Source organism: Varroa jacobsoni, unplaced genomic scaffold (genome assembly GCF_002532875.2).
Source record: "Varroa jacobsoni isolate VJ856 unplaced genomic scaffold, vjacob_1.0 scaffold_480, whole genome shotgun sequence".
Taxonomy (NCBI): Eukaryota; Metazoa; Arthropoda; class Arachnida; order Mesostigmata; family Varroidae; genus Varroa; species Varroa jacobsoni.
The window spans coordinates 51,854-64,369 of NW_019213382.1; the positions used below are offsets into that span (position 1 = coordinate 51,854).

General features: G+C 41.5%; 2 protein-coding genes and 1 non-coding gene across 12 annotated transcripts in view; 1 reads left to right on the top strand and 2 right to left on the bottom strand.

Moving 5' to 3' along the window:
* The window catches only part of LOC111260807 (metabotropic glutamate receptor 5), a gene marked incomplete at its 5' end in the record, with an annotated part of 161,967 nt that overhangs the window by 51,206 nt on the left and 98,245 nt on the right, over positions 1-12,516 (bottom strand).
* LOC111260808 (clavesin-2) overlaps positions 1-12,516 on the top strand; it is a 33,170-nt gene that overhangs the window by 16,218 nt on the left and 4,436 nt on the right. For 7 of the 10 annotated variants that reach the window (XM_022833828.2, XM_022833829.2, XM_022833833.2 and 4 more), the window contains one exon: positions 6,864-6,968. The exons of 2 other annotated variants lie outside the window; for them this stretch is intronic. In XM_022833828.2, coding sequence (XP_022689563.1) covers positions 6,864-6,968 — 105 coding nt within the window. Of the gene's footprint in view, positions 1-6,863; positions 6,969-7,140; positions 10,987-12,516 lie in introns of those variants that run through there. One more of the 10 variants, XM_022833835.2, reaches the window with a different exon arrangement.
* Positions 1,584-1,665, bottom strand: TRNAS-AGA (transfer RNA serine (anticodon AGA)). Its single transcript has one exon. It is a non-coding gene; the product is annotated as a tRNA-Ser (tRNA).

Sequence of the window (12,516 nt, forward strand, 5' to 3'; positions counted from 1 at the left end):
ATCTAGATCGATTAAATTCATTCAAACAGCAAGTAGATAAGTATCCACCAATGGATCCCATGGACCTAAATTAGGACAAAAGAACTATTTTGTGCTGCTAACCTGTGTTCGTGTGGAAACTTTATCTTAAAATTTGACTACAGATTTCTTAAAGCTTCTAGATGAATCTCTCCGTTACGTCTTACATCCATCTGCCAGGACACGCTTGTGCAGTCTTTAATTGGAAGTACACATAGTGTTTCAATTGTATATTCCTTTCTTAACTGAGTATAATCTTGCGTATATAGTTGTCCACATACACAGTGATCAATTCAGGTAGGAAATATCTTTGTACAAATAGAGCTAGTCTCAGCTGCGAACTGGCCTGGTTGTTGGCCTGTGGGTATGATCGTCAGTTAGAGTGTGAAGGGTCCTAGATGTAAATTCCACTTTTACGTTTTAACCTTTATTTGTGTGTGATCAAACGAAAGCAAACGTTATTATTTCTGCACTGCCAACATCAAAAACAAGCCAGCTGATCATTTGGGCCAAGATATGAACTGGTAACACCTGCATTAGTAATACATAATACGAAAACGAAATACACAATATAGTTAATTATCTTCTTCTGGTCTATTCCTTTACGTTAATTGGTGCATTTTCGATACCAGATCTTTATATTTTGGAACCTTCCAGACAAAGCCTTTAAAATTCTATTCGTTCCGTTAAAACCTTTTATGTCCTTTAGTCCCGCGTGATCGGCCATACCTTCACATATATCATGCTGTATCACGCCGCCCAATTAAACTAATCGTGCCATATTGTCTTCAATGATATGCCAACCCTAACCATTGAAGCCATCTAAATACTGGTTCCTTAAGGGTTGCTAAGTAATGAAAGTCGGCGCTTCTCAGTTCCGTATGGCAGCAAAAGAGTCGACGGCAGGCTTACCACGAGTAGCACTCCATCGCCATACAGACAAGTAAAAAGAACATTACGCTATCGTTGGCTCGTATAGCACATTGACACTGGGTTGAGCGTAATGCAGACTGCCATTGACATGGGTTTTCTTTGCAATTACAGTGACTCTAAACGGTGTTTTTTCAGGTCCTATTACACACAAAATAAATGACGCAAAACTTACGTTTGGGGTAGGTTGTTTTCTTCCGCGAGTCAAGACAAATGAATAACAGCAGCATTAACCATAGCAATCATGTATAGGGACTCGTCAGCAGCAAATGTGTAGTTATAACCCAGTTAGCTGATGTTGACCTTCGTTCGTAGCTCATTTTCGTATTGATTGTCAGTCACACTGGAGACAGTCGGTGCGGTAAGCGCAAACTAAGAAAATGGTCCCCGTAAGTTACCAGATAAAATAATACAAGCCTGAACAATAATAATAAAAAATAATGAATTACGCTCTCCTTGATTTATGTACGCGTTTGTAGATGGAGGTATCTTGAGGTCACCTGGCACGGCTGCGTGAAATACGTAAGCTTTACGGATTCTTTCACTTGTCGTTCGTTAATAGTTCTGAGAGAAACAAATTCAAGTGTATGAGGATAATCTCGGAGACTTTTTATTATAAAAATTAAAAAGTTCTACGCAGCCGACAGGATTCGAACCTGTGCGGGGAAACCCCAACAGATTTCTAGTCTGTCGCCTTAACCGCTCGGCCACGGCTGCTACGAGCAAACGACGGCTCGACTTTTGTTAAATAGGTCAGCTGCAATATTTGTGCATATCTGTATCTCTATATCGAGAAAAAGATATTGAAAATAAGCCTTTGGAAGTATAAAGGTATTCATAAAACAACGACATAACAAGGAACTTTTGCTGTCCGTCACGCAACCGTGGCTGGTTGGTTCAGGGGTATGATTCTCTCTAAAGGTGCAAGGGGCCCGGGTTTAAATCCCACGCTTGTGGATCTACCGATTTACCCCCTATATCTCTGCGCGTTGAAACTATGTTCCAAGTAAAGTTTCATTCACAGAAACATCCACAAACAAGATAAAAAGCCTCTTCATTTGAATCTTTGATTTCATTTAATACGCTTCATATAGAGACTATTTACGTGAAGTCCTTCCTGCTACAAGCCGATCGTTTTTCTAACAATCAAGCCTACAATTATAGCTCTCATACGCTATTGCATGTTAAGAACCTCGCGGAGTTGCTAGTGGCAATTGTCTCCAATCTATTTTAAGAGAGTACAACACTCTGCTAAGAAACATCTTTGTTTTCCAAATGTCTAATTACTCTTCACCTAATTCTAAACAAGGTATATCAAATTCAAAGTCAAACCACTTCACCGGGTTAGTGATAATAATAAGAACAATAAAATTCGCCGGTTTCACATGTTTGCTATGACAATTATAAAAAAAAAAAAAAAAAAAAGCTAGTAATATTCACAAAAAATAATACTTTTATTGCTTACATATTTATAGTTCTAGCTAGAGTGGCTGAAATATGGTGACGAATCTCTGTGTATATTATTACAAATTTTTGGCCCCCAAGTAGCCGGCATCAAACAGATTCACGTATTCAATAACAATTAATTGATACAAACATAAACATTGTTTTTATTATCACGAGAATTGTAAGTGAAGTAATCGAAACGTTGCTCCGATTGCACACACAGAATATATATATAAATTCTGTATTGATACTATTGAAGCACAGAAGATTATTGCCTCTATGTCGGTCAACGCAAGAATCAGCTTAAAGGGCAGAAGCAAATTATGAGCAGGCGCACGGCCGCTTCGTCAGCTCGACCCAACCCGAACCCGTTCTGTCTAACAGCTGTTATATAGATAAACGTTAAGCGTCTTGTTAGCACTATAAAACACTCATCGGCGTTAGAGAAAAAACATTGGTCACATATATGTTCATTCGTTGTTCTTACGTAATATATGAAAAGGGCAGAACTTTTATTAGTCCCGACGAGCGCGACTATATGCATCCAGCGTCCGGACATAACCGTGCGGTAGCTACAGAAACCGAATTAATTCACTAAGGGAATTCGTCATGTTGCATTATATTGTAAGTTACGCTTGAATCCGGTACTCAGATTTGGTTCGTTTTGATTCTTGACTGGAAAGCAACTGCTTTCTTTGCCTCAGGCTAACTCAGGGAACGAATGCTGGTGGGGTTGCGGTGGGGATCAGCTTGACGCCTTTTTCGTAGCAGTTCCCTCCTGTCTGTCAAAACAAATTGGCGATAAGCTGGTTACGAAATTGGAAGGATTACCCATTACTTATAGAAATTTCCCAACGATATTCCATTTATTGTGTAAGGGACTGTGCTTTTATTCCTGATTATTTAAAGCAACAACACACACATATATAAACTCAATTACAATATACATAATGTAATGATATTTAATCTAGTTGAATGGGATTTATGCACGAAACGCTAGTTGCAAGGTGCCAAGTCCGATTGTATCCCGCTGCCCGAAATTTATATTATGCAGTAATCTTGCACTCCAGACAGCACGACATTCGCAAGGTATTGTTAGAAGTTGAAAGATAAACTACTGAGGGATCTGTGCCCAACACTTATCATCATGCGAAGAAGTTAGCTTAGAAAGATTAGAAAGAGGCGCTTCGTGCATTAGAGCTGGATTCCACTAATTCTGTCCTATAATTCGTAGCAAAAACCAGTTATAATATATAGGAAGTGGAGTGACACCAGAAAGCATTCTCGTACGGTTACGGCCGGCACTTTGCGGCAGTGACAGGGGAGCGAGTTTTGATTGGTAAGACCTTTTCCATCATCAGAAAACTAAGAAAAAATGATATGCTTCACGAACGAGATAAGAGCCCTATAGAAAATGGATTTGCCTACATGTTTACGTAGAGTCAAGTCTTGCTATGTGTTACATGTAAGGTGACATGACTGACGTAAGATTTACATACAGATACAACTCAAATAGGAGTGTTCACTGTGTTGGCATGTTTCAAAGTGAGGTTCGTGCAATGACACCTCGACTTTACCTTTGAGGCACATTTGAGAAAAGCTGATGCCTCTAAAATGGCGCTTTCCTTCAATGGTTTTCAGTGAAGATGCATATGATATACGTCTGATTTGCATACACGCTTACACATCTGTCTTATTTGTCCTAAACCCGTTGAGTATTTACCGATGCGTCAAATTGTAACTATCGGCAATATCATTAAGCTAAGACGTGTACATTGCTATGAAATGTCTACAAAAAAACGTTTACCTTTCTTTTATTTACAATGCAATCTCAGTCTTCACTATAAACTATTCAACACTCGACATCCGTTTTTGAGGATCCCGTAGCGACGGCCAAGCTTATACGACGGCCTAAAAACTCGCAGTCGCATATACGGCAGGTACATAGTTGGCCGAGCCACATCTGACCTATTTTCGATATTGTCCACGCGAACCCTACCGATATTGCCATTGCAATAAATTGCTGCATGGGGTCCGTCTCCTTTTAGCTTTAGTCAAGCTCTTTATCTCTTGTCCTTAAGGGCAGTATGTCCTTTCATACTGACCAACTTGCGTCCCTCTCTCTTGCTTTTCCGTTGCTCTGTTTGCGTCTGTACAGTGTCCCATGCTAGCTCGCCAAATGCTAGCTGCCAACATCGAGTATCTGAGTCCCGTGATAGATGAAAGACTAGGAGTAACGACACAGAGACGCTGTAGAAATCTATCGAGTGCCATTTGCCCTAACAATCATATAATTTCACATCTTCGGCAGCCATTGTACAATGACACTATGAGCCCTGGAGCATACAGGGTTGCTCGTCACATGGGCATTAAGCCACTAAACCGGATATCGTTGTAAAAATTTTATATAACGTTAGTGAATTGGTGCCGAAAATTACTAATACGGCACAATCGATATCGAGAGCATTAATATGATCTCCTTTGGCGGACAGAATTGTTAACAAAATGCGCCAATGTTAACCGAACCTTAAAAAAAAATCTAAATTGAAAAAGAACGTATTTTCTGTTTTGTGACAGTTGGCACCTACTTCACAATTCGGTTACAGCAGTGAATTGTAGATGTTTCTATTAACAGTGACCGGCGGGCGATATGTGAACGGTTTTTCTTTATTTTTACATCAAACATACAGAAACTTGACAAACGGTCGGCAGAAATCGTCGTTTCAGCGTAAGACGTTTCGCAATGCTATACGTCAAAATTTTACTTCAACGTTTTCGACAGCTAACTGCCACCGGTACAATAATAACCCTGTTTATTATTGGTTGCTATGTGTAATCGTAGAGGAAAACGGGCGGCTTCTAAAGGACTCCCTTTTTGACATGGCGATTGCATTGGCCACTTCCGTGATGGGCTCTGTCGTGCTGACGCTTTTACTGCAGACACCGTTGTGACAAGGCTTCTTTTATCCAGGCATCTTACTGCTGTTCCTACTACTGACGCTAGTCCCGTACGCTATATTTGCTGGCCTCAATTTTCTGTCACGTTTCCGAGCGAGCCAAAATAACCGCAAACTAATACATTACCAGAGCAATGCAGTTTTTGGCATCGCTACCGTAACGCTGTATCCTCCTTTACAAGTACCTGGATCGCGCATTGGTCTTCTCGAAATAATAATGCTACTGATCCAGCGTAATGCCGGCACTGTATTGACTGGCAACGTTCGTCCACGTTAGTTCAGGTCTTGGCTGGCTATCTGCCCCCCGGGGATGACGTAGGGGGCAAACGACCTTCGACTTTGTATTCGATTGAATCTGGGCCAGCCAATCGCCTAGCCAGACAGCCAATTTATTCATAAATAAAACTTTATTTATATGTGGGTCTACATGTGGCGCGTAGTTTTGTTGTATCTGTCTTCAATTATAATGGTACGAGACCGACAACACCGGCCGAAGCTAGTTGTTTGTATCTGTCGACTCTGCTGTATTTTACATGAACGCGGATAACACAGAAATTATCGAAACGCGGCGGCGGGAATCACAGCGCCTTTAGCGCGCAGCGAAAAAGCCTCCTTCTACAAGGTCGCATAAGGCCAGGGGTGACTGTACCAACAACAGCGACGTCAGCGACGAGAGCTAACCTGGACAACACTGCGGCGAAGGAGATGAATGACAACAAAAACAATGGGAAAACAGCACGATCGTCATAGGCACAGAAGAAAAAATCAGCCGAATTTTAGCATTGTTACAATAAAACACTTAATAACAGCTATAGGTAAAGTGAACGAAGAAGAGAAGTATCATAGGGCGGTTTATTATTTAGGAAGGTCTAAACAGCCGATTATTCTCATCTATTCCATAGAGAAGTCATATTACTGTAAAATATGGTACACAGATATAGATACAACTTTTCCAAATAAACGCGACCAAGGTTTAATAAGTCATCGATTTGCTAATTTTTTATATATTTTGTTTTAGTGGGTGGACTGAAGCAAGATCAACTGATGACAACAGTTAGATCGGGTAAATTTTTGATCGGCGAGCCGGCAACAATAAACGGCTAGGTTGTTGCTTGATGAGTACGAGGAACAGAGCGGCTTTAAGAAGGCTTCAAACAGTGGTGAAATAGGAAGGAAAAAAAAGGATATGATTATCAATATGCCTCAGTCTGATAGCAGAGATGTCGTAAACGACAACGCAGTAACTCGTCCTGAAGGAATAATTATAGCTATAACAGCCATATTACCAAGTATGGACATCTTGATCAAATTAAGGCATTTCTCTGATGCGTACTTTGTGCTTTTTCGAAAAGAACGAATCGTGCGACAAGATCGTATTTTATAGTGTCGCCTGTTAGATAGAGGACACTACATAGACTAGAAATTGAACGCTGAACAAGTAACTGACATTGGATTCAGTGTATGCATACAGTTGGTCATTTGATTCTATGGTACAATAGTACGATATTTTAGGGATATGTTGGGCGGCGGCCCTTACTGCAGCGCCGTCGAACGCTGCTGGGGAGGATGCAGACTGATGGCCGACCGCGACATCGACCCGATTTAATGACGATGATGGTAGGTAACCGCGATGAGAGCAACGTATGCTAGGAAAAATGAAGCGAGCAGAAACCTGTGACCTTCTATTGGACTGGTAAAGTACTATCGACTGCTGCTGACATTTTTTTGCTTTGTTTAATCGTAGCCTCAGTTCGAACAGTAGACTTTTCGCGAGAATCATAGATAGTAAAGCTATTCTCTGCTTATTCCGACTAAAAAAACAACACGTTATAGGGACAAATATAATACGGATGTTTTATTATTATTACTACTAGTGATGATAACAATAGTATTCCCGTTAAGAGCTATAATCCCCAACGTAATGGACTTCGCGCGCGGCTCTAGGTAGGATATCGTGACAGACGCTGGGAAACATCTTGCTATGACCGTTTTCTGAATGCTGACCAAACAAACGACGCGTTGGACAGTACGCCATATTATTTTATTATTATTACTGTTATATGATTATTATTCAGCGTCGCTAGAGGATTGGGCAATTCTTTGTATATGGTATATAGCCGGTTCGGTTACTACGGAACAAACAGGGGGCCGCTTGACATTTTCTTGTCTCTATCGACATCACGATGGATAAATGTTTCAAATTGTACGGCCAATATTACCATCAAGCATTGCTTTAGGCGGCATGCTCACTGCACTACACAATGTGTGCTTTCTCCCACCTTTCCAATTTATACTACCTCAACTGTCCCTAAGTTTAACGCACAAACACGTTATCATTGCGCCATCAAGGGGACTCATAACCCTGCATAGTAGTTAGTAAAGTCAATCTGTAGTCTACTGCCTGTTATTACATGAATGATCGTCCTGCTTTACGGAGCCGAACGAAGATCTTTAAGGCATATGCCTCAATGGCTAAGTGTATAAATGATCGAGCTAACCGAAACACTTCGAAGGCATGCCGACACGAATGGAGCCTCCTTTCACATTTCTACGGCCATGGCTCAACCAGTTTACATGAAGGAACTTTTCTTCAACCATTGAATTAGAATCAATGGGATCTATCGAGGGCTTAGGTTACATTTATACATCGTACATCAGGCTTTCGTTTTTAAATGGTTATTACGTTTCACGCACATTAAGTATTTGTACCTTTATCGTGAATAACCATAAACTTCGAAGAACGTAAAAAACTATTACTTTTAATTTTGAGATGGTCCGTAGCAGGGCTGTACATATACAATCGCATTCTGTATAACAATAGAAAGGCATAAAATTTATGTCACAGAATATTTTGGTAGGTAACTTTTTGTCTTTACCTTTTATGTCGTTTAATTTCGCTCGACTCCTCACAAAGCATGCATTGGCGGTCTTGATAAAAATGTGACGAGTTCACAATATATTCTACTGACCTGAAGATAGATATGTCCCAGTGACTTGTTGGCCTGAGAAAAGCATATTTATATATATATAGCTCGTGAGACTATCTAGAAATGGCAGGAAAAGGAAATTGTATTTGGAACGTGAGCGGACTTCGTTAACAGCGATCACGTCGAATCTGACTAAGCTACTTGACCGAGTAACGTCAGGCTCATAATCTGCCTAACTATAAGCCTGTGAGGGTGACAGAATCGATTTGAAGGGCTCTATTTTAGAACATGTCAAAAGCAGTAGTGGCAATTCGCTGTCACTGAAACATCGTCCCGAAGAGTGCCGCATCAGAAGCGGTGCAAAAAAAAAACGAAAAGCTTTGTAGCGGGATGTTTAAGGAACGATGTCAGTTTCGCTGCTGGCGGTAACAGAACCCTTGTCGAATTTCCCTAAGACATTGACGTCGGCTTTAACACACCTAGAAATTGTACATTGTATCTGCAAAAGTCGCGTGACCCTAAAGGCCATGGCGGTTACATTCAGAAGAATTGTTCGATAAAGTAAAGAAGTCAGAACGGAACACTGGCGTTTGGTTTCCAAAAGTTATGACCATATTTTAAATTTAATATGTTCTTGTCTCGCAACTTCCTTTCTCCTAATGCTATATACTTTATATCAGTTTATGTACATGTCATTGAAACTTCGTAATAAACTGACATTAATATAACTTAGATGATTGAAAACATTGTTGGAGGGGTTCGAATACAGGATTTCATGATATGATACTTTACCCTGTTCTAGACCTATGATTTTTTGCTTGATTCTGAAAATTGATTCCGTTCTGCTTGGAGCGCTTATAGGTAGCTGCACGTGTACAATATGTTAGATGTAACAGTACAAGACCCAAGCGGACCGGCAGCTTGATGATAATCATTATTGGTATTCATATTAGTAAACGGTGATGCAAGCCATAACCAGTACTGGGTCATTATACTTCTGGTCCGCTGCTTCTCCTTATTATTATTATTATTGTTATTAATGTCATTCGAATAGCAACGATTACTGTCGTCCCGCTAATCAACATGTTGAGTTGTTGTTTTTGTAGCTCACAGTTGTTAAAACCCACCTTTCTTGCAATGGCCATTCTACTGGGTTCGCTGTTAGCATGGTTATCGTTTGCTTTTAGCTGCCATTATGCTTGTTGTTGTTGTTGTTGTTGTTGTTGTTGTTGTTGTTGTTGTTGTTGTTGTTGTTGTTGTTGTTGTTGTTGTTGTTGTGATTTTATGCAAATGACACGCTGCGTTTTGGCAGTGCCGCTGCTGCTGCTCGATTTGCGCCCTTGAGAAGTAGTAGCTGGACACTTTTGGCTGGAGCCCAATGCAGTAGACCCCAGTCGCAACCAGCGAGCCAATGGAGCCTCTTACCGGTAGCAAAGCAGCTGTTCATATTCCCTTGCCAGCTGCGAGCCGTTGTCGGAACCCTGGCGGCAAGCTGCTAGCTCTGCGATGTTGAGCTGGGTTCATGGGTTACTTGCGGTGAGAACAACTGAGACTTGCAGATGGGTGGTCGATTCGATTGGTATCAATACGCTTTAGGGTTGGCATGACGTGACGACAGCGTGTGGTTCTTAAAAAAATACAACATAGAAAATGACATAGAAGGTATCCGCTTCACTCGCTAGTATTTGTCGTAGTGAACTTGTGCATCGATCGTTCTGGCCCGCGTACAGCTTTGCCTAGTTTACTGCTTGAGGATGAGGTGTGTGTGTGTGAGGTCTGCTACTATATGGTTCCCTAGCATTTGTATATTCCGATTGTGAGACGGCTGTATATGGCTCAGTTTAGTGGACAGAAAACGAAAAATAACCAGTGAAAGTAACCCCCGGTGGAACAGCGATAAGCGGGAAACGACGCCAAAAGCGCGTGGCCCCTAAGAAAAAAGCAATAGCGCCAAAGGTGCCAACGACTACTCCCATATAGAAATAGCAACCTGTTATCTGGTACGCGCTAGCTTTACTCCCGATTGCTACCACCAGAAATCTACGGAAAATTAATTTCGCAAAAAATCAAGCAGCTACGCCTTTCTTGCTACAATATCATTGAATACAATACGAGTAATATTAGCGCTTGTAAAAATAGCGTGGAGCAGCGCTATGACGGTCAGGGAAGTGGCTCCCGCTTGGCAGGGTGAAGAAGGACAAATTGACAATGACCTTGGGGAAACTCCAGGCCTTCGTGAGCGTAGTCTTAAGAACCTACGCGCTAAAATTCAGACTAAACTCAGTGACGGCAGGTTTCGACAGGACGATTTCTTTCTTCTCTGCTTTCTCCGATCGAGAAAGTACGACGTTGATCGGGCGTTCAAATGCTACCAGCGCTACTATAAGGTTCGTTCCTCTTATCCAAACATTATGTTCCCCGTGGGGGTAGCGCCGCTCGACCGCGTTCGCTTCTACGAAATGAACAACGTCACCATGCAGCGTCATCGAAACCCGATTGACGGGTGCACGGTCTACATCTGGAGGATGGGCGATTGGATTCCCGGAAGCTCCGAATGGGATCTGGCCGATCACCTCACCCCATCGTACTGGATGATTGAACAGGTTCTCAGGGAACCAATTGTGCAAAACAGAGGCATACATCTGATCATTGATGGAAACGGGATCTCGTGGTCAATGCTGCCCCACCTTAAGCTTACTGTCTTTAAGGTAAGGTTCGCTCGTGGATCAGTTGACTACAAGGAACGGCGGTAAATGATATCTGCCAATTGGCAACGGTATACTCATTAATTGTAGAAGCTTAGTATTACACGAAACGACCAGAGGAAGTAATTAAAAATTAGCATGTTATACACAAGTAGTCCGTTATAAGCCTATCCTGGTGCATGGGTATGGTTTGGCTTATATATGTGATTAGTATGCACTATTATTTGTAATACGATAGATTTGTCCGATTGGCAATTATCTACAGATATAATTTTGTGATTTTGTGAAGATTATACTATCTATATCAAGTATAATACGCACTATGTTACCAAAAGTTTCATCCAAACCCTTTGTCGACTTGCGGTTAGCTTTCGTGAGCTTGTCTACTGATTTGACCGTTTGGCTTGTTTCTGTATTCATCTCATCTCGCCTATTCCATATATTTATCCACGTGAAAATCAAAAAGCCAAAACTCCATAACCCTCTGTAAGTTTATAGCCGGCTGTACTATAACAGACAGTCCGATAAATTCTGTTCACCAGATGTCGGCGTCCGCTAAAATACGCCCACTATTTTACGGCTGACGCTGGTAACAGCCTGCCGTCAAACTATTGTTAACTGCGTTTCTTGGTTAACATGTCTTTTTAGCATAGCGGGCGAAATCTGACTTGGGCTGACCAGCATTGCCTGTCCTCACCGCCGTCGGCTGTATCGTTCCTAGAAGCCTTTGAAGACGAGTGAACAGTGACAGGAATATATAATATCGGTCTCTTCGAGGGTCGAGCCAACTCTTGCATTTTTTGAATGATCTCAGTTTCTTATTGGCTGGCTCCTTGTAGCTTAGGGCGAACAGAGGAATGGAGCGGGCGATGGGTGATCGTGCGTTTTCCTTGTATATGCGCACCGTATTATATGCAGCGTCATGAGCAACATTGTAGTACCATATCAGCCAATGACAAGCTGTGTGTGTATGCACGCTGGTGAGCGTGTGAATTCGACCGAACAATCTACGCTACGGTGCGATACGATGAGTAAAAACAAAAAGAAAAAAAAAACTACGTTATGCGGTGCGGGACTTGCTGCGATAGAGATAATTCATTTTTAATGCAATAACTCCAAAAAAAAATTCTCAAGAGAATATGAAGACCACTAGCAACTAACTACAAGGAAGCAATCTTGCGGCGACTTGTTTTGCCTGGTACAGCCACTAAATGCCACCGAACTACCGGTATCTTCATGTTTCTGTGTCTTTTGGATGGGTATCCAATGGCAACATTAGCGCAACAGGTAGCGCATAATGAAGCAAAGGAAGGAATCTGCTTACCACCGAATCCTGACCAAATCCCGAATCCGAAAAAAAGAACAATAACTAAATTGTGTTGCATCACAATGTGGCAGTTTAAAAAAAAAAACATAATCTAACTAGAACTATGAAATCGGCGAACCGAAGAAGCAAATATAGCGCCTTTGCTTGCTATCGTTTTCACGCTGTAACAACCATAGTGACCCGGTCGGCCGGGGCCGAATCGCATC